General features: G+C 41.7%; 1 protein-coding gene across 4 annotated transcripts; it reads left to right on the top strand.

Annotated features, from left to right (window-relative positions):
• The first annotated feature begins 40 nt into the window (after positions 1–40).
• REEP2 (receptor accessory protein 2) lies at positions 41–23,696 on the top strand. 4 transcript variants are annotated; one of them, XM_066197410.1, is made up of 9 exons: positions 41–125; positions 464–536; positions 4,839–4,915; positions 6,090–6,155; positions 6,352–6,472; positions 7,038–7,151; positions 7,518–7,665; positions 7,971–8,113; positions 10,044–23,696. In XM_066197410.1, the coding sequence occupies exons 1-9, from the start codon at positions 94–96 to the stop codon at positions 10,116–10,118; spliced, it is 849 nt and encodes a 282-aa protein (XP_066053507.1). In that variant the 5' UTR covers positions 41–93; the 3' UTR covers positions 10,119–23,696. The 4 variants fall into 4 exon arrangements, with proteins under 4 accessions (XP_066053507.1, XP_066053506.1, XP_066053508.1 ...); XM_066197409.1 differs by having other exon boundaries at positions 7,971–8,128; XM_066197411.1 differs by lacking the exon at positions 6,090–6,155 and having other exon boundaries at positions 7,971–8,128.
• Positions 23,697–25,839: the final 2,143 nt, after the last annotated feature.

The following is a 25,839-nucleotide window of genomic DNA, read 5'->3' as shown; positions in this document are numbered from 1 at the left end:
GCACACGGGGCGGGGCTGCGCCTGCTGCAGGAACCTGCCCTTCAAGAGCCGCCTCCCGCCGCCGCTCGGCTCTGAGCCGCGCCCGGTGCCGCCATGGTCTCCTGGATAATCTCCCGCCTCGTGGTGTGAGTGCGTGCGGCCGGGGCGCGGCGAGGTGCGGGCCGCTGCGCGGGGCCCGTCCCCGGCGGTGCCCCGGGGGCCGCGGCCCAGAGCGGGGCTCTGGCGGCGGCGTCGGTGCTGCCCCGAGGGACCCCGGGCCCCGGGAAAGGGGCGGCTGCGGCCGCCGACGGGCGGGTCCGCGCGGGCTGCTGCGGCCCGCGGGCGGCGCCGCGCTGAGGGCGGCTGAGCCCCGCCCGGAGACCGGCATCGCGCCGGCACCGGCATCCCGGGGGGAGTGCCCGCCGCCGCTGCCGGGGGCGGTGCGGGCCGCCGCGAGGCGCTGAGGGCTTTGCTCTTCTCCTAGGCTGATCTTCGGCACCCTCTACCCCGCGTACTCCTCCTACAAGGCCGTGAAGACGAAAAACGTAAAGGAATATGTGAGTACGGGCTCGCCGTGCCGGCGCAGCGCCCTCCTCGTCCTTCGCGGCCCCCTCACAAGCCCCCGGCCTGTCCCCGGGGCGGTGGCACTCCGGCTCCGCGGGGGCTCGGGTCGGCCAGGCCGCCCGAGCAGCAGCTCCAGTCGTCTCTGGAAAAGCTGCCAAGGATGGGTGCTTACTGAAAAGGGAGGTTTCAAGCCGTAAACGTGGACTGTTTTTTCTCAGAAGAGGCTGAGTTAGGAAGGGAAAGCGGGGGAAACAGTGCAGTCTGGAAGCATATGCAAGTCCAAGACAAGTTCTTTCTTGTCACTTTTCCTTACTTTGTGTCCTTTACTGCTTTTTCAGTACTGCTTTTGTTTGCTTCTAAAGGACTGAATAATCTCGCTTGGTTTGTGGCTTCCTATCAACTTTGCTTGTGATCAGTGTTTTATGTTGGTCAAAACTTCATTTTCTTTCCCTTCTGGAACCGTTTCTCTCTCTCTCTGTCTACACCGTTGCTACAATTACCATATTTAAAACAGCGACTGGTTTTTTTTTTTATGATGTGGTGTGTTGCCTTCTTACAGAAGGGATGTTCTAAGTGGATCAGTTGAGGCAAGACCTATGATGTGAAAAAGTACAGCATTAATTTTTCGGTTTTGTTCAGTGATTCAGTGGTGTAGGTTTCCTGAAGCGGATAGTCTGGATTGCTACAGCAGAAAATATAGTCTTGTTTTTAGTTTCAGTGAAGATGCTGGAGTGGTTCGAGAAAATGTGTTCGAACTGCTAAAACTTACATATTAAGTATTTCTTCTTGAGAGGACTGCATCAGAAATAAGCAGTTAGATGTTGAACTGCCATCTGTCTAATTCACTTAAGTTTGAAGCGCTTCTTCCTTCTCAACACAAGTGGAAAAATGGGGGGGAAACATAGCAAAAAGGGCAATGTCTGTTCAAACAGTTCTTCATGTGAGAAGTCAGCAGAAAACTTGAATGCTGTACTGCCCGTTTTCAAATCCAGCTGTTTATGTACTACTGCTTGCTCACTGTGCTTAAGAACCAACAATGGTTAGGGTTTGGTGGTGGAGAAAGGTCTTACAGGTGTATCTGTGCTGAAGTGGTGTATTGAAGCTTGAGTTGACACAGGCCAAGCTACCACAAACAGTCCATCACTGACATCAGAGTACGGTGCAAATTTACTCTTCTCTACCACCACGATAAAAATTCTGGATAAATCCTTGAGCGGTTGTGGCAAACTGCTTCTAGTAGCTCTGATTGTCCTAAAAGCAATTTCTTTCTTTTTACATGTTGTCTTCAGCGTTGGTCAAGTCTGCATTCCAACTATGCTTTTGCATTCGCTGAATTCATTTAAGTGCTTTGTGCAAGTTGAGGAGACTATATATGTGCCATTACCTGAAGCTGGTGATCATCAGGCTAAGCAGCAAAGACCTGACTCCTTTTAGTGGATTGAAAAAAAAAAATGCAGCCTCATTTAACCCTCAGCTTTGAAGGTGTTTCTAATATGTCATAAGAGAAGAAAAAAAAAAAAAATAGGGCTTCTTCCCATCTGCTTTCTGCTCTTTTAGTTTCTGGTCATCTGCAGGGACTTCTAGAACTAGAAGCTGGATCCCTCTAGTTTGTTTAGGAGCTATACTTCTTTTTTTCTTTGGCTTTAGAGCAGAGGGTGAAGGGTGACAGAAGGAGACAGGGGCAAGAGACCTGTGTCCAGTATCGAAGATGTGAACATGAAGTTTACTTAAACAGTAACAAAACAGTGTCTTCTGTTCTCACTTCATACTCCTGAGCATTCTGCTAGCAGAGTGAAAAATGAGCACTAAGCTTACAGTCAGGCTGCCGACAGTAACCCCTTTTGAGTGGCATCTGCTAATATATGTAAATGCAATAGTTTTCACTAAGAAAAAGCAGACACTGTAAGTTCATTGCTTTGTATGTAATCCTATCTAGAGACAAAATGTCAGCCAGAGATCAATCAGGATCCTTTTTTGAATTCTTTACTTGACTCCTACCTAATCTCATGGATAGAAAAGTATCTTCTGCACAGTTTGTCATCTTACTATTCGCAACCTTTTCCAGATGTTTCATGAAGATGAGCAGCACAGATCTCAACACTGATTCCTGTGGGATTCCACTGGTAACTTTCCTCATTGTGAAAAGTGGCCATTTACTTTTATCCTTTGTTTCCTTTTTTTAACCAACTGTTAATCCTCAATAGTCCCTTCATTTTTGCCCTTGATGATTTTGTTTCTTTAAGTGTTTATATAGACCTGTTAGAAATTATTTAGAGACTTCATATACCCTTGCCCTGTAAGGAAAGCACTATAGCTAGCACAGGCTTATGTAAACCTAAGAGTTTTGGTACACTTGTGAAGTTTTTTTTGTTTTTTTTTTTTTTCTGAAAAATCCCCATAATCTTCATTCTGTTACGTATATGTAGGTATTTGTTAGTTGCTTTTGTTACTGTTTCTGCCTTCATTTTGCCTAATGCTGAAGTAAGATTTACTGGTGTACAGGTTTTCTGAAATCTCTCACCCTTTTAGATCCCTTTTTGCAAACATAGATTTGTCATTATTCATGCTGTTCTTGATACAAGAGTCGATTCATGTGGCTGCACCAAGGACTTAGTAATTTACTGTTTCAAAAAGTTGCTTTAGATCAGCCGAATGACACCTGGTCTTGGCCAAACTGATGATACAAGGGAAAAAAAGGCAGGAGAGAGCCATACTGTCGCTTTATCGGACACGCAAAGGACGAGGCAGGCAGCAGAAGGTCAGGCAGGAAAGCTCTATTTTAATATTTCTGACTCCATTGATATGCACTTTTACAGAAGGCAAAAGACTGGCTACACAGGTTGCCACCTCTTGGACCTGGTAGGTGAACATCACCATCAATCGTGTTTCTCCTCCCAGAGGAGAAATATGTAAACAAAGTAGATAATTCTAAGTATATACATAGTTGACATGAAGCTGCAACTACAAAAATGCAAACACTCAAAAGGCAAGAAAACTGAGGGCAACAGCCATACAATACAAGTTTTGCTATTTTCTGTTCTGAAAATAAAGTTTACAATAAAGTGGAACTAATCTGGATTACTAACCACTATCTTCTAAAGCATTCACTGTGTTAGAGCAGCTGGAGGCAGATTAATTTTCTTTTATGAGGCATTTGTGGAGGGTCTTTCAAGAACAAATCACCAAATTTTCCACCACATGCAAGTTTGAGGAAATACCTGCTTTTATAATATTTGCTGTAACAAGGACTATCGACATGTCATTATTGTATGAACATAATTGTTCATGTAATTTTAATATATGGATTAATGTGTGGATTTAATATGTGGCATTTCCCGGATTCAGTTCAGTTCTTTTTTCCCATTCTTGATGACACTAAGAGTGTTAAATTGCTTTTAATTAAGGGGTCCTCTTCATTTCTCTGCTACTTATGCTCCTTTTTAATTCTCAACAGGATAGAAAACTAGCAATTTCCCTTATAATTCAGCTGACGCTCTTGAGGAGTAGTTGGCTTGTAGCTGAGAAACCAGTTACTAAAACAGTAGAGTGTGCATCTGTGCTCGTTTAAGGAGGAATTATTTTGTGCTTTGAAAGAAATACTGCCCCAGATAAGGGAGTGAGGTAGATGATAGGCCTCCAAATGTGCCATAATAGTACGTATGTATACTCTAAACCTTAAACAAGAAGATTAGATTGATGTGGCACATTCTTTGCTTTTGTACATCTGTCAGTGAGCCTTTACTTAAAAAGAAAAATTAATTGCTTGTGTAATTTCTGGGAGTAATGATTATGGCAAAGAATGCTTATTAGTGAGTTAGAGCAAAATAATATGTTTCTTGGTTTGTTTTTTTTTTCTTTTTTCCTGACATCAGGAAAATACAGGGCTGCAGCTGAAACTTAAACTTTTACATATGTGCATGTATATATGTGTGGTTTTTTTTTTTTTTTTACAGTATTCATGATATGTGGAAGAGTATAACTTCTTAAAGTAAACTGATGAATCCTTTTGGATAGTCCATTTGGGACCTTAACACTGTTGCACCATAATTTTGCTCCAGGGCATGCATTCATCAATGTATCTGTATGTGTTTATCTTTTCAGAGCACAGTAAAATCCTACACGTTTTCTCAGACTAAAATGTACCATTTAGTATGTGTCCCTCTCCATTACAGATTAAACATGCCTTCTTTTTGAATCCGTCTTGATATGTAGAGATGAGTCATTTATACTGAGGAGACATTTCACGTTTTTTCTGGGTTCTCATGTATGTCCATTGAGTGACTGCTCTTTTGCAGGTGAAGTGGATGATGTACTGGATTGTGTTTGCCTTTTTCACCACTGCAGAAACACTCACAGACATTGTTCTTTCTTGGTGAGTTCTTTGGTGGCACATTGCGGATTTTGGTTTTTTGTTCATGCTGTGTCTTCCTTTTGGATTTTTGCCTTTTTTTTAAGCAGAGAGGAGAAGTGTTGGGATGCTAAGAATAAACTGTGTTTCCTTTAGAAGTTTTCAATCCCCGTGAAGCGTCAGCAGATTTCTAGATGCTATGGGTAGTAGCTGCCATCTTAGCTGTTTCAACTCCTTTGCTTGTAAAGTTAAACTGGTTGATGCAGGGCATCTGTAAAAGGATCTTCATCCATTCATAACATTAAGTATCTTTGAGAAGCTGTTAATGTGAACTGGTGCAGTTTGAAAAATTATGCTCTAAAAGACACCTTAAAGAAATGGTAGAAGGAAGGGACCTACTTTGTTTTGACAGCCTTTTATGTGGAAGAGCAGATCACGTGTGTCCGTGCTGTGAGTGGTTTGCTTGATGCACTTCACTTCCTCTAGGGGAGGGTGGGACAAACTGAATAGAAGGACGTGGATTCTTACTCCTTTCGGTGCTCAGTGTCATGCTTGGCAGTGTGGAGGCCTCCAAAACGGAAAATTCATTGTTACAGGGCTACAACTGAACCTTTGAAACAGGGTGTCTTCAGTTGTCTCATTGCTTTAGTGTTTGAGCTTTGCATACGTCTCTGAAACAGTACTAGTCAGGAGTTTCATCTTCTAAAGAATCGAGAATTACTACACATGCCCTGGGTACAAAAGTGCTCAGCAGCTTTGTTTCTACCTGCATAAGATCTGAAAAGCAGACAAGATCAAAAAAGTACAAGAACTTTAGTTTATTCACATAAAGGGCTTCTGAAAACAGAGATTTCTTCCTATTAATTGAGTCAGTAGAGAATTTGTGTTCACTTGTTTCAATCTCTGCTGTTGTATCTTCCCAGACTTTATTGGGTAAGGGTTAAAGATTACAGGCTTAGGTTCTGCTCTTTTTCATTTACGCTGGCCCTGCTTTTGTGTCTTATCTGAGGAGTACCTTTAGAAGTTTCAGAAATAGCCATCAGCTTTAGCAGGAACATGACATTATTAAGATACATGGTTGAAAATTTTGGAAATTGAGAAGGGAAACTAATGTAATATTAACATCCACTAGATGCTCTCTGAAGAAACTTCAGAATGATAAGAGTAGCTGTCAGATTGTAATTTGGTGTGTTTGCAGGGCTGAGAGATGCCCTGTTTATGGAGTTTTCATGGCTATGGATGAAGTAAATGATACTCGAAGAAGGTATGTCCTAGGATTCTAAAAAGGGTTCTACTTTTCTGACCTGAATAATTGATTCTCTTGTTTCTGAGTCTTTACCTTGCCTACAATCTTTCTGCCTGTGGAGCTCTCTATTAGTTACCTCCATCTGTCTCTGTGTTGATCTTGATTCCATCTTTCTCTCTCCTCTTCTTTTTTTTTTCATTCCTCTTTCTCTCAGGTTTCCCTTTTATTTTGAGCTGAAAATCGCATTTGTGATTTGGCTGCTCTCCCCTTACACCAAGGGCTCCAGTGTCCTCTACAGGAAGTTTGTGCACCCAACGCTCTCCAATAAGGAGAAGGTACTTGCTTGTTGTTGGGAGATACTGACCTGACTGGGAACTGACTGACTTCTAATTCAGTTGTGCCACAGTGAAAACTTAAATCGGCGCATCTTGCTTGTGCTGACCTTAGTGAATGTGGAATGATTCTGTGTCTGACAATGATGTCATACTGCAGCTTACTGAAGATTGCAGTGTGGCCAGTAGTTTGCCTAATGCTTAGAAAGCTTGTTTGGCTAACCCAGTGTCATGAGCCCTTACAGTCACCATCAGTAGTTAAGCCTTTTGAATCACGATAGGAGTGGCATGTTCTGTAGCCAGTCTGTTTTTTCACTTTGTTGGTATAGGCAACTGCTTTGTTTCAGTTGTTATAATACGGAAATAGCATGCTGTAATTTAAAGTTGCATTTACATGCTTTCTGTAATTAGTAGAGAAACTTGAGTTATATGATCAATGGTACCTGATGCTAGTAGCCTGAAAAAAGAGTGTCCAGATGAGCTTTGTGTTTTTAAGGGTGATGATGGGGAAACTTTGATCATGTTTGTAATGAGGAGCTAAATGCTGTGTTCCATGTTGCATTCCTAGGAAATTGATGAATACATTACTCAGGCTTGTGACAAGAGCTATGAAACCATGATGCGAGTTGGCAAGAGAGGGTTAAACCTTGCTGCCAATGCAGCAGTTACTGCAGCTGCAAAGGTAATGCAATGCCTTTGGAAACGTTCAGGAATTCTCCAGCAGTTTATCTTTGTGTACCAGCAGTTAGGTGCTGTGGGTCTGTTAGAGATACTAGTATTTGTTTGGTACTAACCTACTTTTCCGTCCTTTCAGTTTGCCCTGCAGTTAATCCCATCCTTTGACTTAGAAATAAGTAGAGGGGGAGTGGAGTGGATTTTGCTTTAACCTCTTAGTTGTTGTTCTTGGGAGCATACATTTTCCCTTCTCTTTTTTTTTCAGAGTACTCTAATGGGGAATTAGGGCACCTTTGCTCCTTTTCTGAATGAATGATCCCATGTGATATGATCTTGGTGAGGTGCCTTTCACCCTAATTTTGTGTCCTCTTAGGGCCAGGGAGTTTTGTCTGAGAAGCTTCGAAGTTTCAGCATGCAGGATCTCACTCTGATTCGAGATGAAGATACTGTGCATATGCGAAGCCATGATCCACAGCTGCGCCCCTCTGGTGCGAGTCTTCTGGAAACTATTGAAGACTCAGGTACAGAGCACCTGCTGGGCCCATTGTATGAGACCTCGGATGGTGAGCCAGGAGGGCTTCCCTGAGCCTTGGGTCTCAGAAAGGAGTACAAGATTGTCGATTATCTGGGAGAAGTTGAATTGTCTTCCCTAGAGCCTTCTCATCTAATATGTATCTCTGTACTTATCCCATTATCATTATTCAAGATGGTTGACATCTCTCTGTCATGCATTCCTTGAGGATGGGGCATTTTAAGTCTCATGAGATTCTTTGAAAGTTTGTTAAAAGTTTTTAAATTTGTTAAAACTTTTGCTCTTGTTCCTTAGCTTCCTGTTACTCCTCAGGAGAGGAGAGCAGCGTGGCGCATCGGTCTAATGGAACCCCACCAGATACTAGAGCAGACCCATCAGATGAAGATGCAGGAGACAAACTTCCTAAACGTACCCAGAGTCTCAAAACTCCTAAAAAGGTGATGAAAGCTGAGGTGAGTTGGTGTATAGACAACTTCCAGCACTGACACTGATATGTGAGCTTGGTTCTGGCTTTATAGTCTCAGCATTTAGAAGCTCTACATATAGATTTTGTTGGACTGTCTTTGCTAGTTGAGTCCTGCATAAGAGGACTTGCCGTCTATTTGCTATACTTGTCTCTGGCTTTTGCGTTTTTATCGTGCCTCTAAGCCTTCGTCATAAGCCAGAGCTTTTCTTTCATTTGGGTTTTGTGTTGAAGGGTGGAGCATTAGATTTTTAACGTGTTTCGTTGATTATATCCTCTCTGCTGTCTGCTACAGTCTGAATATATAATAGAGAGATTTATCCCTGGGACAGTCACGTTCTCTTCATCTAAATGCAGCAGTTGTGTACCCTCTTAGGCCTGCCTTGACTTTTACACATTAGGTATGGGGAATTACTCCACTCTCCACCTTCCCCATTCCTGGAGGTTTTTTTTGAAGTTTGAGTAACTAGTGATTCTTCAATTGTCTTCCTATGTTTATGTGATGATCCAAGGTATTTATGGACATTCAGATGGGATATGAGATGCCTGATTTCTTCTTATTAAAGTAAACCATACAAGAAAGTAAATGCAGTTGTGTCCAAGAATCATTCACCTTAGCAATCTTGTTTTCAGGTGTGTTTTGTAGAAAATGCGTTTTGGGATGCTGCTTCCCCGGTCTTGACTCCTACTTGAATGTTTCTTATGGCTTGATTTGTACACGATAAGATGCTTCTCCCTTTTTATGAAGTCGGGGTCCTATTTGCTTGATTCAACTTGGACTTCTAATGTTATTATCTTTATCTAAGATAAGGAATGCTATATAACTGACTCACACTGTCAAGATATTCAGGCTAAATATTAAATAGTTTGAAGGAAAGTACTTGCTTGGAGCACGATTTTAGGTTGTACTGTTAATCTGATTTTACAGTGTATGGGAAAACTTGGCATGTCCTTAAGTTCTCCCTGTAATAGAATCACAGAATGGTTGAGGTTGGAGGGGATCTCTGAATTCGTCTGGTTCAAATCCACTGCTCTTGTAGAGCCAGTTTGCTGGACCAGGTCCATGTGGCTTTTGATTTTCTCCAGGGATGGACGTCTGTGTCCAAAGATGTGTTTTAATTTAACTCGGATCTTTCTATGGCTTCTTTCTGAGTTGACCCCTCTTCTTTCTTGTCTACTGTATTAGACAGGAGCAGGGAAACAAGAGGCTCAAAATTTGAGTTGAAGTTTCCTAGTGAGGCCTTTTCAAAGTGAAATAATGAAAATTCAGAAAGAACTCTTCGATGCTGTTTATTGTAAATATGGAAGAAATACCGATGAAGCTCTTTGCAGTGTTTTGGTTTTTATGCTTAGACTGTTGGACCTTTGGGTCCGATATAGGACGTGTAGGGGGTCTTTGACTGAGATCTCTGAGATTGCCAGCCAGGGCTGAATGCATCATAGATGAGTAAATGTGCTCTTCTTGCTAATGTCTAGCATGAAAGATACAGAAGTAAAGTGTGCAAATTAGTTCAGGATGTTTCTACAGCTGTCAGAGAATTGCTCTGGTGATTAACTGGAAGTTAATAAGCAGAAAGGTTAGAGCAGTGAAATGTTATGTGAATGTTACCAGTTAGAAATATCTGTGTTAAACCTTTCGTTTGGACAACTGGCTTTGATTTTACTACTGTACGTAACCTGTTCTAGAATGTCTTCTCCTGGTTGCTATTTGATGGATTTGTTGAGTGATTTGTTTAATGGAAAAAAAAGAATGGTTAAATAGCCTTTTGAGATAACAGATGACATGAACGGGGTCATGTTGTTGTTGTTTTGTCCTATTTTCACTCTGTGTTCTTGCGTCTTTCTGTTAGACGTTTAGATGTTAAAATAAACCAGCCTAAGATGCCTCTTTTCTTTCTCCTCAGCTTCCAGTGAGAAGTGTAAAAGCCCGCCCTAAGAAGAAAGCTGCCACCTCTCTTGCTTCTGGCGAGTCATCCTAAGGCGACCGCCCCCCACCCCAGCATCTGTCTCTGTCCTGGGATTTGCCTTTCGCTTTTATGGGGAAACTCTCCAAAGGAAGGGAGCTGAGATTGTTGTACATAACAGATACTGCTTTACAGAGCTCATTCCAAGGCAAGGGGGAGGCTGGGATTCAGAAAGCAGAGTAGAGGATACAAATCCTCAGGAATTTTCTCCTTTTCTTCTCTCTGTTGGAGGGAATGCTGATATGTCTGTATATATAGCCAGTTGCTTTGGAATTCCCACTCTATAACTCTAGTTGAGAATCTTTGCTGGAAAAACTGACTAGGGTTAGAGACATCCATTGCACAGAAGCTGGGAAAATACTAGACACTGGAATTCCACTGGGTGGGTGGCTCTCTAAAATGTCTTATCTTGCTCTGGGTATTCTCCTGCAGCTGTGTGTTGTTAAGAAGTGCCCACCATGAGTCATATTCCTTAAGAATGGACCATACCTGATAGGTCCATAGCCTTTGAGAAAGTGACTGAAGTGATGTATGCTGAGTGCTTTTGAATTTAAAGGACTGGCTCATGGGAGGTATATGCTAGATTCCCATTACTCATGCTGGAAGATGAAGAGATTGGTTTTTATTTTATTTTTTCTGGAAGGTGAAGGGAGATAACTGGAAAAACTAATAAAGGAAATGTGCTATTACGTGCCCATTATATATATGATGGAGTAGGTAAGAGTTACTGTTGAGAAGGAAAGTTTGGCATTTCTAAGGTTTTGGCTCTTTTTGAAGCTGCTTGAATTTTATTTCAGGTTCTTATGCTCACTTGGACTCATATGAGAGCGTCAGAATGAGGCGAGTCCCATGCAGTTCCATGGCAAGCATACTCGCTTTGCCATTTAGTGGTTGAACTCATGTCATTGTGTTGCTTGTTACTTCACACAAATTCTTTTATTCTAGCAGATGACTGGGGAAAGTCTATCTCAAAATAGTCTGTGGGCATACTTGAGAATTTCAGAAGCCCTCACCTCTCAGCTTTAGCGGAGTCAATCCTCAGGACATGATAACTGAAACAGTGGATGTGTTAACAGCTAAGCTCCACCAACTTCAGGATTACATTCATGGGGGATAAAAAGCAGGGACTAGGGTGCAGTACTGTGATTAATCAGTCCTCTTGCTTTATCCTGCTGCAGCCCTTATGCAGATTTTCTATCTGACATGTGCCGTGCTTATCAGTGTCCTGAGACTCGAGCAATACTTAACACTTGGGACAGAAAACTACAAGGAATGCAGAATATGTATTGTGGGAGTGAAATCGCATTGCTGCAGAGAAAATTTGCATCGTGCCAAGCCATGGTAGTCTCTTGAATGTTGTTAAGGGGAGATCCCCTGTACACGTGCCAGCTCAGTCAATGAAAATGTATGAGATTTATGAGTACGATTCTTTTTGTCAAGATCTATAATGAAGGTGCACCATTACAGACATGGGTGTCTGAATGAATACTTGATGGTCTTAATTTTCACTGAAATTAGTTATCAAAGGAGCCTCACTCCTACATGCAGGTTGGTGTTTGTGTCCCATACTTTTGCTGTCACATTTCTGAAATTACAGTGAATCCTTCACAGAGCCCGGTATTTTGCTGTTGACAAATTCTGCAACTAATGCTCCGCAAGCATTTCTGTCCTAGAGAATAGCCTTTCAAAAGTTTATAAAGTTGAAGATTAAGACTGAATTTTTTTCCTGTTTCCCATTGTCTTGGTGGCAAGTTGTTTGCTGTTTAATGGACCAGTTATTTCAGGAAACCAATTAAGTTTGGTTTACTGTTTTTTGTAGCTTTCAAAAATTTAAATCTTTACAGTCCACATTAGAAACTTGCATCTTGTCAGAAATATTTGTTCTAAATTATCCACAAGGCCTTATCCAGCTAGTAGAAAATCCTTGATTTGGTTCTGAGTTTCACAAAAAAAACCCAATTATTTTTGTTCTTCTTTAGTTTATTAGCAAGCTTCATATTCATGTCGTACTAGCACGTGCAAATGCATGTCCGGAAGCAGGAATACTTTCTGTTTCCAAAGGAAATTCCCCTCTCCGGACATCAGATAAAAATCTTTCCTGGTTATGGGAAAGATCCAGGTGTGAGGAGTTGCTGTGCTAGACTTAACTGTACTGAGCAAGAGAGAACCATTGTTCTCTATATACCGAGTACATCTATGACTGCATTTCTTGATTTTTTTTAAATTAAAATTTTGGATAGCAAATTATTCATGTAAATCATTGTGAGGGACTTGATTTGGAAGCCAAGTCTCCCCTTGTGCTGATCTTCTTGCCCTTTCCTTGTGCATGCACTGTGATAGTCTACAACTACTAGGTTTCCACAGAGTGACTTTCCAGAATCTTCTCTAGAATCTGTTTATTTGTAGTGGCTTTTCTGCTTTGAAGCACAGGAAGAATTTCTGAAGATTCAGTTCTGGTATTTGGATTTATCTTTGTTTTCCTGAGCTAGGTGCTGTGCTAAGTAGCTTTTACTTAGCATTGATGCTTGATGTCATTAGCTTGTGGGTAAATATGGGTCATTTTTACTCTGACTTTTCTTTATACAGGGGAATCGACTTTTGGTTGCAAGAGTGAGTCTACAGTAGAGTCAGGGACTATCTAGTGTGTGATATGAAGCTGATGATGTCAAGCAGCAGAACTTACCCAGAGCAAGATCAATGTCTTGGCATGGATGCTGTTTTCTTCTTCTGGTACAAATGTGACTGCTAGATTGTCCTTTGCTTGATCAAAGCCACTGCAGATCTACCACCACCCACGTGACCTTTTAGTGACTTTCTAGATATAGTTCTGCATTGGATGGCACTGTCTTGCATAGAAATTCTCTTGTTAATGAGAACGCTGAATGTGCTGTTTTGATAAAATGCTTTTATCAGCTGCTGTTCGATGTTTTCAGCAGGAAATGCTGGAACATAGTTTCTCTTCAGTATCATCTGTGGGCTTCATTGTGCAATTAAGCGAATGGTTAAATCTTCACCTGGCAGTAGAACCTGTTGTGTTTGGTAAATGTTTAGATCCTTTTCCTAGTAGGCTGGCCACAGAGCAAAGTGCAGTAAGAGAAAATGATACTTGACGGTGGGGGCTGAAGAGGGTGGCGTGTGTGTCAGACTTAGTGTGCCTAAAAGTTATTCTAAAATACCTGTACCATGAGATACAAAGTTGAAGCCATGACTGCCTTTTGAAAAGAAATGTTTTACTTCCATGCTTTGTAGTAGTATGAGTCAGTGTTCTGCTGTTAGAAAAGAAAATGGTGAAGTGTGGTTTCCTGTCTGAGAACTTCACTGATTTGTTGCATAAAAGGGAAAAATGTTTTCTTGTTTAGCAGTAATCCTCTGTGCTGGGTAAGAAATATGAAAGTATAGGGGAAACAACTGTCAGGTTTTAAACCTTTACACTTTAGGTAAACATCTTTATTACTTACTTTTTTAAAATTGATTTTGTGATTCTCCAGCTTTACATTTCTGGGACTGATTTCTTTTAGGCTAGAATATTTTGCTTGGTAGGTAGAGCGTATATATAGAGAGGGGTGCTGGTGTTCTTAAAATTGCGGAGCTTGTTCTGGGGAAAGTTTCACCTTCCCTCATTTTAGTGAGTTGATTTCCATTCATTGTGCTTTTGCAGTGCTGGGCTTTCTTTTATACATCCCCCTTGGGAGTATGACTCCCTCACAATATACTTCCTTGGAAAGCAAGATTTTTAGAGAACCACAACTTTCCAGAAATGGTTATTTATTCTGTGCCATCTTAACCGCCAGGAAATTTAGTGCCTTAGGAGAAAAGTAAGGTATCTATGGAGAACTCTGCTGGTTCTCTGATCTACACATAGCATTGTATTAAGGAGGCTCACAAGTTAACTGTGAAGTGTCATTGTTTGCTTGAGAGCAGCTGTTAAATTGAGCTGATTTTTCTTTTCTGTCTTCCAAAACTGCATATAGTGCTGGAAAGTGTGGACTGTTCCCTAAGAGAGAAATCTAGGGGAAAAAGTTGTATTCTAATGGGGACACTGTATTGTCACATTACTGCCTGCTGGGGACATGCTGAATGACATCTCTGTGTAACTGGTCTGTACTACAGCTTTTCTTGCTTTAGCTACTAGGAATTTGTAGTGTGCTGTCTGGCTGAAGCATCTTGTGGTGCTGCTTTGTGAGTTGTCTTGCAAAGTCAGACGTGTAAAACCAGGAAAGTGTTCCAAAGTTACATGAGCTTCTAGAACCATAGAGGTGTCAGAGCTGGAAGGGGCCTCTGGGGGTCATCTGGTTCAACCTCACAACTCAGTCTGGGCCACCCACTGCCTGTTCCTGTGTGCTATTTCTGGTCTGGAATCTACTGAGTTTGATGTTTAAGAGCTGATAATATGTGCAGAAATGCATATGCTGCATGGGAATGTGCTTTAGTGATACTGAGGAGAAATGTTTCCTGATGACTTTTCATCTTGAATTTGGCTCTGTTGTAAGACACTGTAAATATAACTCATCCTTATGTTCCTAAAAAGCCTAGAGGCCTCAAAAAAGATCCTAAGAGGTATGCAGAGTAGGATGTGAAAACAGCTGGTTTTAACAGTAAATGGAGACAATAACTGCATAGCAGCTAAGAACCTGTCTAGTGAGATGGAATTAGAGTAGAAAATGAGCTGTGTATAGTACAGAGTTGTCCAGTAAATACTGCTAACTTTCTGAGCCTCAAGCAATACTTAAACTGTACATTCTACAGTTGGGAGCTTGATTTCTTTTTTGAGCCTGATTTCTCTCTTAGAGTCAGTCTCTGTCTCCCTCCCTCCCTTCCCCCTTTTCTTCCCCCCCCCCCCCCCTTGCCCCCCCAACTTCTAAACCGGGCTTGAGCTACATACATTGAGATTCTTCAAACTTTCATCCCTTCGGGATAATACAGTTTGACTTTTACCTCAGCAGGTAACTAAACTGCAGGGAGGACCAGATGAATATCAAGTATCTCTCATCACTTTGTAGGTGTTTCATGCTGGAGAAGCACCAGCAGGAAGTTTCAGAGGATATGTTTGCCCAGGAAATTCTACCCTCTGTCCCCTGTCAAAGCCTGCATTTTTGGGTGAACCAAATGCTGAACTTAGCTCTGCTCATATACATGGTTATTTGTAGAATCCTAAAATTCAGTTTCAGAATTTCCAGTGCTCTGTTTCTGGTGATAACAGGAATTAAAATAATATGAAGTGAAAAGAAACAGTGGCAAATTGGTGGGAATTTTTTCTGCAACTTTGCAGGTAAATTTAGGTCATTGCTATTTATACGCCTAAAATCTTTGCTTAAAGCCCCTTGCAAGCTGTTACTTTCTTGCTGTCTTTCTGAGCTCCTATTCTTCTGTGAATTGGTAATGTTTTTTATGTTTACTCTTATTAAGCAAGGGCTGTCTTCCATGTTACAGACTGGGGAGACTTGAAATATACTGTATTAGGGCAGTAATTTAGCCTTTTTTGTTATTGAAACCTATGACCTAGATTAATACATGTAACTTGTACAACCCAGCCTAAGGCTGGATTCCCAGGTGGAATGTGAGCATCTATTGCAAAGAGCATAGTTTGACATACTTGCAGTGGATTCTGGCTGAAATGTGCTTACTGCAGACCCTTTGGACAAGAGCATTCTGTCAGGATTTAAGCAGATAGTATTAGAAGCAACATTTATGGGAATACTGCAAAAATCAGTCAGCACTAAAGGAACAAAAGCTCCTGTAACATACAACTGTCTGATACTGTGTAAAGCACTAAAGCATTTCTGGTAGCAGTGGAAATACATTGCTGTACTGACTTATAAAGGGAGGGAATTCAGTCATGGTCTTTGCAGCAGATTTGGGAGCAGAGTCAGTCTGAATGGCAAGCACATAAAGTTTTACATACCGGGGAACTAAGTTTTTATCACAATGCTTAGTAACTTACCAAAAAAAGAAGTCAAAAAATTTTGGTGATTATTAAACAGAGAGGAATTTTTCTGATCATCAAACCTAGTATTGAATATAAACCTTCTGTATTTGTGCCGCTGCCTTATTTGGGAAAGCACTGAGTTAATGGACTCCTGATTTCTGGCTCCTCTGTTAGATTATTTCTCAAATTAATGTCAAAGTAGAGATGCTTGGGTTTGACTCAGCATTTTAATGTCAAAGTCCCCGTTAGCACACTGCTGATCTAAATGCACTACCACACAAGGAGAGTTGTGAATTACTTTTTGTCCACCAGAGGGTATAAGCATAACACAGAATCACTGAACATGAGAGAGCAGAGACATGTCTCATAACAGTTATTTCAGTTATGACAGTTGAGCACCAGTATTTTCTAGGTATGAGTGAAGGTCCTCCTTGGGGATGAGAGGGAGAAAAAACTAGGGTTCTGATGGAGAAATATGAAGTAATACTGCTGTTAACCTCTGACTGAAAAGGCTATTAAAGCTTTCTGGGCATTCTACTTGAGCCGCTATCCAGTGAGGCTTGCTGAGATAACAGTGTTACGGAATAACTGTCCTCACTTTGTTGTTGTTGTTGTTGTTGTACATTCAAACCATTTTCTAGCTGCAGGAGGCAGCTCTGAAAATGGCAATGTTTGTGATTTCCACCACCCCCCACAGCCCCCCCGCCCTGGCTTCGCAATTAACCAATTGCTGTGTGTTGCTTTACTTTATACTCTGAATTTTAATAGTATTTTCTGGTAAGGATGAGTATTTGCTTTCAGTTGGATCTATTTTCTGTGAAAAGAGAAGCAATTTTAATCTAAAAATACAGATGTATCTAATGTTACTATGGTAATTTGTGACCATGGGAACAGAGAGTTAGCATTCTGAAGAGCCGACAGACAAATTTGGTTGGTTTTTTGGTTGTTTGGATTTTGTGGGAGTTTTTTTTTCAACTCAACGACCTAATTAGTGGTGCACACATTTCACAAAAAGAACCTGAGTTTTCGTATTCGTTAACCATACCAGATCATATGGGTCCAAGGGATTTTGACATTCTTACATAGAAAAGCTGATGAAGTGCAGGCTGAATGAGCAGACAGTGCAGTGGAGAAAAAAACTGGCTTAATGGCCAGGCCCAAGGGGGCAGATCAGTGCCAGAAAGTCTAATCAGAAGCCAGCAGCTGGCAGCATACCTCAGGGTTAGGCCTGTTCTCTTCATTGATGATGGGAAAGAGTGTGCCCTCAGCAAGTGCCCTGGCAATGCAAACTGAGAAGAGTGGCTGATATGCCAGAAGGTTATGCAGGAAGCAGCAAGAGGAACGTAAGTTATTTTACCTTTACTCTCAAAAAACATGGAAATCCTAGTAGGAACACAATGTAACAGTGTGAGATTCTTTCCAGTGTTGAGAAAATCTTTTATTTGCAACAGCAAAGATGGAGACTTGCTGGCTGAAGGAGGATCCAGAACATACCAGGAGGTTTCTGTAGGAAAGAGAAGTAGAATCTAGAGTACTCCTGGGGCTTCTTCAATGTCAGACTTAGGGGGAGAAAACAAGAAGAATAAAATATATTCAATATGTTTCTATTTTTCCATCATATGATCAGAGTTGGGTGAACCAACATGGTGCTTCTGAGCAGGTGCTAAATTTCAAGTACAAGTTGTGGACTGCCCTGACGTGGCCCATCCCAAGAGCGTGAACTGCATTCTGTAAAACAGAAATATTTAAATAATGATTTAAAGAGTTATAGGAAATTAACTTCTTATTGAGGGAGGTAGGAATGGGCTTTTGTGGCTAAACTTTGTATTTAGTGTATTTATCTCTGCCAGTATAGAGCTAACATTCAAGGCTCTCTCCTGTCAATAGTCAACGTTGATTTTGTAGGAAGTGTGCAGATAGAAGTTTAGCCAAAGCCAAACTGCAGATTTTTTCCAAGCTTTTCCTTTTTCCTAGGTTCTGTTGGGGAATCTAGCAACTGAATGGAAATTATAACATTGCTGCTATCACTTGCTTATTTGGGACAATGAATATGCTGAATTAAATAGAATTAAACAGCATTTAATAGCATAATTTTTGTAAAAGCCAGCTGTTGTGACCATTGTGTGTTTACCACAAGAAGACGGTAACTGATGCATGGAGCCCTTGTAGAGCAGGAAGGCTATTGCCTCCAAAAAGGGAAAGCAGAGAAAAAGGCCAACCCAAACTGAATTGGTGCAGCTAGTGCACTCCCTTGTCTCTGATACTGCTCAGTCTGTTCGATGACCAGAGGATAGTTTGGAATTAAACACACATTGGAAAATGCCTTGTCATGACACTGTCACCTTTTTACCCATGTGCTGAAGCACAGTGGTGTTAAATGACTGGGTTAATGGAGTTTTCGTGGGAGGGGCAGTTGTTTGAATTCTGTCACTAATTTTTTGTAGTCATTAAGTTTGGTCACTTGCTGCAATGTAATGATTTGTAGGTACGAAACATAAGCGTTGTGTTGCGCTTGCTTTAATACCCAGACTCTTCTTAGGTATCTTTTAACATTCTCTTTTTTGAAGAACCTATTTTAAAGGGCCCATTGCTTATCTTCCATTCCTATCCGGAGTATAGTGCAAAAGGTTCTGTCAATGCAGATGTGCTCTCATTCCACAGTTGAGGGTGGCAACTCATCCTTATTCCTCTTCTCAATTATTTTGACATTTCCACTACGAGTGGCTTTCCTGGCTAAATTCCTTTCTGAGGCATCAGGGTTATAAACATGGAAAGACAGCCCTTCTTCTGGGGTTAAAGAGTATTTGGAAAAGTTCATTATACTGTGTCTATTCAGGCTGTATCAGCTTGCTGAAGATTGCTGATGAGACCAAAGAGGCATCATCTAAGGACTAAATTTTGGATACTACTTCTTGCTGCTGTCTCGTGTGGGTCTCTCTGGTAAGTGGTGCTCCCAAGCACAACTGATCACAAGTCTGTGATGGCGCCTCTAAAGGAAAAGTTGCTGTGATAAGGCTTAATTATTGATGTGGGTGGGGGAGGTTATTTATTCACTTTTTATTTCCAGTTTATTTTGACAGATAAATGTCTCGGATACTTTGAATTTAAGTCTATGTGTGTCATTAGAACAGGTTTATAGATTTTTGAGTTGAAGGTATGGCTTTTTGTTCTTTGCTAGTGAGTCTACACACCTTTCTCCCACCTCATGCTCCAGTTTCTTGGTACTGATGCTTTTGCTGTTTTGTTATCTTCTCGAATTGTGCTCCTAAATCATTTAGTTTATCTTCATGTCTTATGTGTTTAGTCTTCTGCCTTTCCCCCTCTCCAGTGTTGACTGAATAAAGTTATGAAAATGAATAGAGTCCTGCTATTTCTGCTATGTAAAAATAAGGCAAATTTTGGGAATCTGGTTTGTCCTGGCATTGTTTCCTCACTCAAGTGTTGCCTCTCAGGTTGTGTCCACTTCCCAGCTGTTAACTGAGGACTTGGATTCCTATCACAAGTGTATTTGTTAGGTGGCCTTTTTGTTCCTGCAGAATAAAATATTGTTGCTGTTAAGCATCTAGGAGACCTACCTGAGTTGTAATTGTAAATAACTTTTGAGGAGGACAGAGGTTGGAAAGCGTTCATTTGTGCAAAGTTAGATAATGGTGAATATCTTCTTCTGGGTCCATGTACAGAACCACAGATGTTTAGTCAGTACTTCATAGCTGCTATACCTAGGCATGAAACATTAGAGTGGTCAGGAAATAATAACTGTCTTGCAGAGTGGGTAGCAAGAACTCTGCTTACTTACTGGAAAACCTGTGGTACAGACAACAGGCGGAGGGTGCGTGAAATTACAAGTTAAAAATGGGCTGTGAGAAGAATTTTCTGTAGCTATCAGTAACAGTTGGACTTCCACAGACCCAGCTAGTGGGTAAAGTGGGTAGTTGGGAGCTAGCAGTTACAGTGGCTGGGATAAGAGAGGAAGTCAGCTAGCAGGGTTCTAGGGGCATCTTCATACTTGGCATTTTGAACAACGTAAGTCTGAAGCTGATGAACTGTGGTCTCTAGCTGGAACTTCCTAACAGTAGTAAATGGACTGAGTCTCTGTTTTGGATTGAGTTGAAATCCTTTTTGGCTTTGAAATTCAGCCTAGCTTTTTTTTTTCTTTTTTTTTTTTTTTTTCCTCCCCAAAGTAGACTCTTGTGTTGGTGGAACCTTTCTCTTTTTACCCCCTTTCTGTCAGTTTTTCCTGCCGATGCAATGAATCAAAGAATCATAGATTGGATTGAGTTGGAAGGCCCCTTTAAGATCATCTAGTTCAACCTCTACTGACTACCTTCCACCTTTGTGGATGTCCTCTTGAAGGAAGCAGATTTTCTTCTCTTTCAGCCAGCTCAGATTGGCCATTCCTAAACACAGCAGTCGAAAGCTGAAGTGTTTATATAGTAAATAAAAAGTGTCTAACTATATTTGTGAACATATGCAAAAATTATGTGGTTATTTTCCTTTTTGTATATGTCTCTGACATTTCATATCCCCACTTGCTCCAACAGCAGTTGATCTGTGCAGAATGATTACAGGAGCAGTTAATGAGCTGCACTGGGTTTGGACTTTGAGTTTGCCTGTTTATTAGAATCAATGGCAACACTCGAGTCTGAGCCTCTTCTCCAGGGTTAGCAGGCTCCAGTGGAAATTACCACTGAATTTATGAGTTGCTAGCCCTAAACAGTTTTTTTCCTTATCTTCTGTGAAACTCTGACAAGTAAGGAACACTTCTCGTCAAATTGACCTCACAGAAATCTTAACTGCAGAAAAAAAGAATTAAACATGGGAGATATATTTCACACTGCTTTTGAAAAGGCAGCTTCTGCTTTCTAATGAGTTACTTAATCTGTCGTACAGTGAATTTTCCATCCTTCCCTTTGTAATTGCACACAAACCCATTATTTTTAGTTTAGCTTGACAGATTGGTAAAATGAAGCCATTTGAGAAGGGAGGAGGGCTGAACTTTTGTAGAAATTCCAAACAGCTCTGCACTGAATCATCAGTCCCAAGAGCACAGACATTCCACAGAAATGTCAGACAGTCCTTCTGGCATATTAATGAGGAAGCAGCAATGAATTTTCAGTCATGCTGATTTTAAAGTTCTTGCTCAGCTTCCAATAAAAATTCTTAGCATTTGATAATAGAACAGTTTAAGCAAATCCAAAGTCAAGATAAGGATACAATCCAGATTTGGACTATTTCAGTCATGAAGTAGGAGGAGAAGCTTGCCTCTAGTGATGTGTTCATGTGTTATTACAATCACACTTCTTTCCTTAGCTTTTACAATCAAGATGAAGAAAACCTGTAAGTCTACCACTATTCTAACTACTGTGAGACTTTTCCTATTGGAAGATTGTGAATTTTAGCTTTCTATATACTTAAGCATTGTTTTATCTTTCAATACTCTGAGGTAAATTTTGCATTCAAATTTTCTCTGAAGCAAGACTTGTGCTTTATTTTGTAATTTTTGTCACAGATCAACCTTGAGAAATAAAAAGTAAAAAATATATTATGTTCAGGAGCAATGACTTACTGAAGAGGAAGGGCAGGAGATTAGGTAGTTAATATGTCTGACTTTTTTGTCAAAGGATTTAATGTTTATTGAATGCAATGCAAAAAAACCTCCCATTCACGTGCCACTGAAGCTGAATATCTAAAAATAAAAGGAAGTGCGGATGGGAACGTTAACAGAGTGAGTTCAGTATAGGCACATTGTATTTCCCCTAATTTAAGAAGTACAAGAGGAGGAGTTGCCAAATTCTTGTATTCTATAAAAATTAATTCCTTGAGCTTCCTTAGTCTGGGATTAAGAAAAAGTGAATTGACTTGTTTTCATTGCAAGAGCCAAAGGTTTGTTTCCAATACACGAGTCTGTAACACTATAATTGCTAGCCTGTGGGATTCGTTGTTGCGACGTCTAAAATTAATGGGTTTATTAGACTTCAGGTGTTTGATTTGTTTTATAGCATACATGGTAACTGAAAATACCATAGGAAATGATAAAGTTAAAAAAATCCCAAGCAAACAACTACTGCTCTTCCCTCCCTTCTCTACTTGCCTGCAAAATGCAGAAATTCTTGAAGCAACATTACCTGGTGTGAGCTACAGACCAGGTCCAGCATGCATATAGTACTCTATGGATGCACTGCTGTGTGTTTGTTCTCTACATAACACAACATTTCATGGAATTGTTGTTGTGATTAACCGCAGATAGAGTCCTCGGTCTTGGTGGTGAGTAACAATACAACACAACATGTAATTTGTAAGTCCAGCTAGAAGGGGAAATTATTTCCTTTAAGAATACTGGTGTCCTTGCACTTAAGTAATCTTCCACTGGTCGATGGTATTTCTTCATCTTCCTAACTATTTATCTAACATGTCTTGAGTTACCACCAAGTCAGTTAAAAATATTACTTTCGCTTTTCCCCTGCCAGCATTTACCATTCAGAGAAAACAGTGGTGTTTAGCTATGTCCACAAATCCAAAACTGTTCTATAACAAGTATATGCAGTTTTTGCAGCACCTGAAATTAACAGTTTGAGACCAGTTGCTTCTACAGTGTCAGTGTTGGAGATGTAACAGAGCAATAGAGCATAATTTCTTTAATCCAAAGACTTTATGCTCAGTCTATGGTAACGTCCTCGCCATCTTTCCTGTGATAACATTCCTTCAGTGGTCTACATTTCTGGGAGGTTCTGTGTCTCAATAATGGACACAAAAGATGGAGGACAACTGTGTGAAGGATACCAGTTAACATAAGAAATTGGCCTTTCCTGCCTCACCTATAAAATCTAGTAAACTTCAAACAAAACTTCCCTCCTGGGTACAGGACACTAAACATCAGTTTAGGCAGCATCCCTGGCATTTAATGAGATCTGGTTCCTCAGATACTAGTGACATCCTTTGCTGATATCGTGATGTAGTTGTCATGGTTACAAGAGGACCAGGTGCTGAATACAAAGTATCAGAATGGTTTTCTCCTTTTTCATCTATGTCCAAACAAAAGATTGCAGAGCAGGTAAGATGATATCAGGAAAAAATAAAGGGAATGGTGGCAGCAACTAGAGAATTCAACAGGAAATAAGAGGAAAGAAAGTTCAAAGGTAGATAATGAGAGGTTTGATCCAGAAGCAGACCTTGAAGGAATTTGACATGCTTATGTTTGTAATTAATGAAAAGCCTTAAAAGAGAAGTCTGGAAACCATATTCCCTAGCAGAAGTCCCTTTTGGCTTATTCTTGGCTTTGCACATGATATCTTAAGAACGTACTGTGGAAGACGAAGTTATGTTCTGATACTGAAGCATGGACAGTGAATTTTTCCCCCGGGATAATAGAGCTAGTGGCATAGGTGAAAAATAGAGGCAACTATATGGTGTTGGACATGAGATTTGCATAGACCATTCCTGACGCTGTGCCCTCTACTGTTGTTGATGTTTTGGGCATCAACATTTCCATTTGAAAGATGTAGATCTCCAAGATGTAGCCTCTGTGTTCTCTGCCCTGGTTTTGAGGCAGTAAAAGATTTAGATGCCTTTTTTTTTTTTTTTTTTTAAGTTGGTGAAAGCTAATTGAACCTTTGTTCCGATGAAAAGAATATCTGAGATAATAAAATGAGCCTCATAGTGGGATGTGAGTTAATATCACAGTGATTCCCTGGGCAAGTGTGTTGGGATCTTCATTTAATTCCTGCAGCAAGATGGGAAATCAAGTTTCCATGGATACTGAGCCAGCAGCAGCACTGACACTCAGCAATTGCAAGCTTAGTTTCCTTAAAGCTTGCTTCCTAAGGAGGATTTGCCCGCCTGTTCCCCCCTGCTCTGTATTCTGTATTTTCAAATAAAAAATTTGAAGACAGATGGACATTTCAGGAATAGTTAAAAAATACTGATCCCCTAACCTAGAAAATTGTGTACAAGAAATGCAAATGACTTGCATAATTTAAATCTACAATTAGGAATAAAACAAAAAAATATTAAACCTAGGGGAGGAGAAAGGCTGTAGCCTATTGAGCTTTTGACAGTCACTGAGGATGACAGCAAGGCCTCTGTAAGGACAGATTTATGAAGAACACAGTAAGATCAGAGTACCTTTTCTAGTGCAGGTCTTTAGGTGGTTTCAACATACAGGCTCATCCAAGTGATTGCAGCAATGTATGTATTAGCACTCATGAAAGGAAACTGGAAGGAAAAAAGCGTCCAATTAAAAATACAATATAGAAACCCCAAATTATAGTTCTTATGAGCTTACTGCCAAGACAAAGTGATAGGTGGTGTACTCACATTTAAAACAAGATAAGTGAGAGGAAGAAAGATATTTGGCTATTACGTGCATTTTTTAATTCCCTTCTGATTCAAAGTAATAACGAGCACTGTATTTTTATCTGCCATAGGATACAAATATGAGGAAATTTGCCACCTTATTTACACCATGTAGTAGTCCATCGAATACAGAATGAACACTGATAGTATCCATAGGAAGGCACTGTAACTAGGAATGTCTTCAATACCTGATCTCCTACTCTAGAAATCCCTAAAACATATTCATACTGACTGTAATTTAAACTCCCATTAACCTCTTACGCTGACTTATTTAACATGGTATTTATAGATCCTGGCCAGCTCCATCGGCAAACACAGCAAAACAAAAGCCATCCATTTTTCATGTTCCTTTCTATCCAGCACTGCAGTGAGAGTGGGAAAAAAACCTCATGGGGTTTGAAAGCTGGAAGACAAACTTTCAAAACAGTAAATTGCTGACCTTGCCATAACATGTTGAGTGCACAGGAAGCACTTTGGCTTTGTTTCTTAGTGAACTGTCATACAAGAGGGAGAGTACTCCGCATAGATACTTCAGGTTAAGCAGAAAAGCGGTATGGTAAAGAGTTCATAGGTACTTCTGTTAAAACATGAACATGAAGCCGCAGACGGCCGCGAGCCGACCCCCCGGCAAGTCCCGCGCTGCACCTGACGATGGGGCGACCGTGCGCCGCGGAGCTTCAGGCCCGGTCGCCGGCATCGGGCCCCCCCAAGCCCCGGGCTGCAGGCGGCAGCGGCGGCCCCGCCCGCGGAGCCCCGCGCACTGCGGGGAAGCCCTGGCCGCCGCGGCCGCGCACGCGCACTGCGGCCGCACTGCGTCGCCGGTGCCGCCTGGCCCGGCGCCAGGGGAGCCCCGCGCGCCGGCAGCGGGGCTGCCCGGGCGGGGCGGGGCGGCGGCCGCGGCGAGCGGCTATTTATAGCGCGGGAGGCTCCCCCGGCCTGCCGAGCGTCCTTCCGCGGCTCCTCGGCGTGCGTGTTGCGTCGAGCAGGCCGCCGAGGGTTCCGTGCGGAGTCGGTGCAGGGCGCAGCCAGCGCTTTGCGGGGAGGGCAGGAAAGAGCCGTATCTGTGTCAGGGGACGATCCTAAGGCCGCGAGAGCAGAGTCCCGAGCGCTGTCGCTTTTCATCGCGCTGAAGTCAGTGGTGGCTGTGGCCATGTAGTACCTGAGGCTCTCTGTTTATCAGTGCCTCGTTCTCCGCTACGTGGAGGCGCACGGAGCCGGGATCTGTCCCGGTCTGGCGCTTCGGGCAGACCACCGCCACTCTCGTCGGGAGCGGGCGGAGCAGGGCGATCCCGACAGGCCGCTGGAATCCCGGAGATTGCCTTTTCCGGGAGCGGGCAGCTCCTGTCTTGGGCGCGCTGCCAGCACCCAGAAAACTCCACATCGAGGCTGCCCCGGGCGCGGCACCTCTGAGCGTTAGCCGCCGGCGCTTGGCTCCTCCGCCGAGACGGAGGGGAGGCG

Source organism: Chamaea fasciata, unplaced genomic scaffold (genome assembly GCF_029207755.1).
Source record: "Chamaea fasciata isolate MVZ Bird 193981 ecotype frontalis unplaced genomic scaffold, bChaFas1.0.hap1 SCAF_15, whole genome shotgun sequence".
In the NCBI taxonomy this organism is placed as follows: domain Eukaryota; kingdom Metazoa; phylum Chordata; class Aves; order Passeriformes; family Sylviidae; genus Chamaea; species Chamaea fasciata.
Note: the sequence above shows the minus strand (reverse complement) of the source record. Positions and strands in the feature narration are given on the sequence as shown.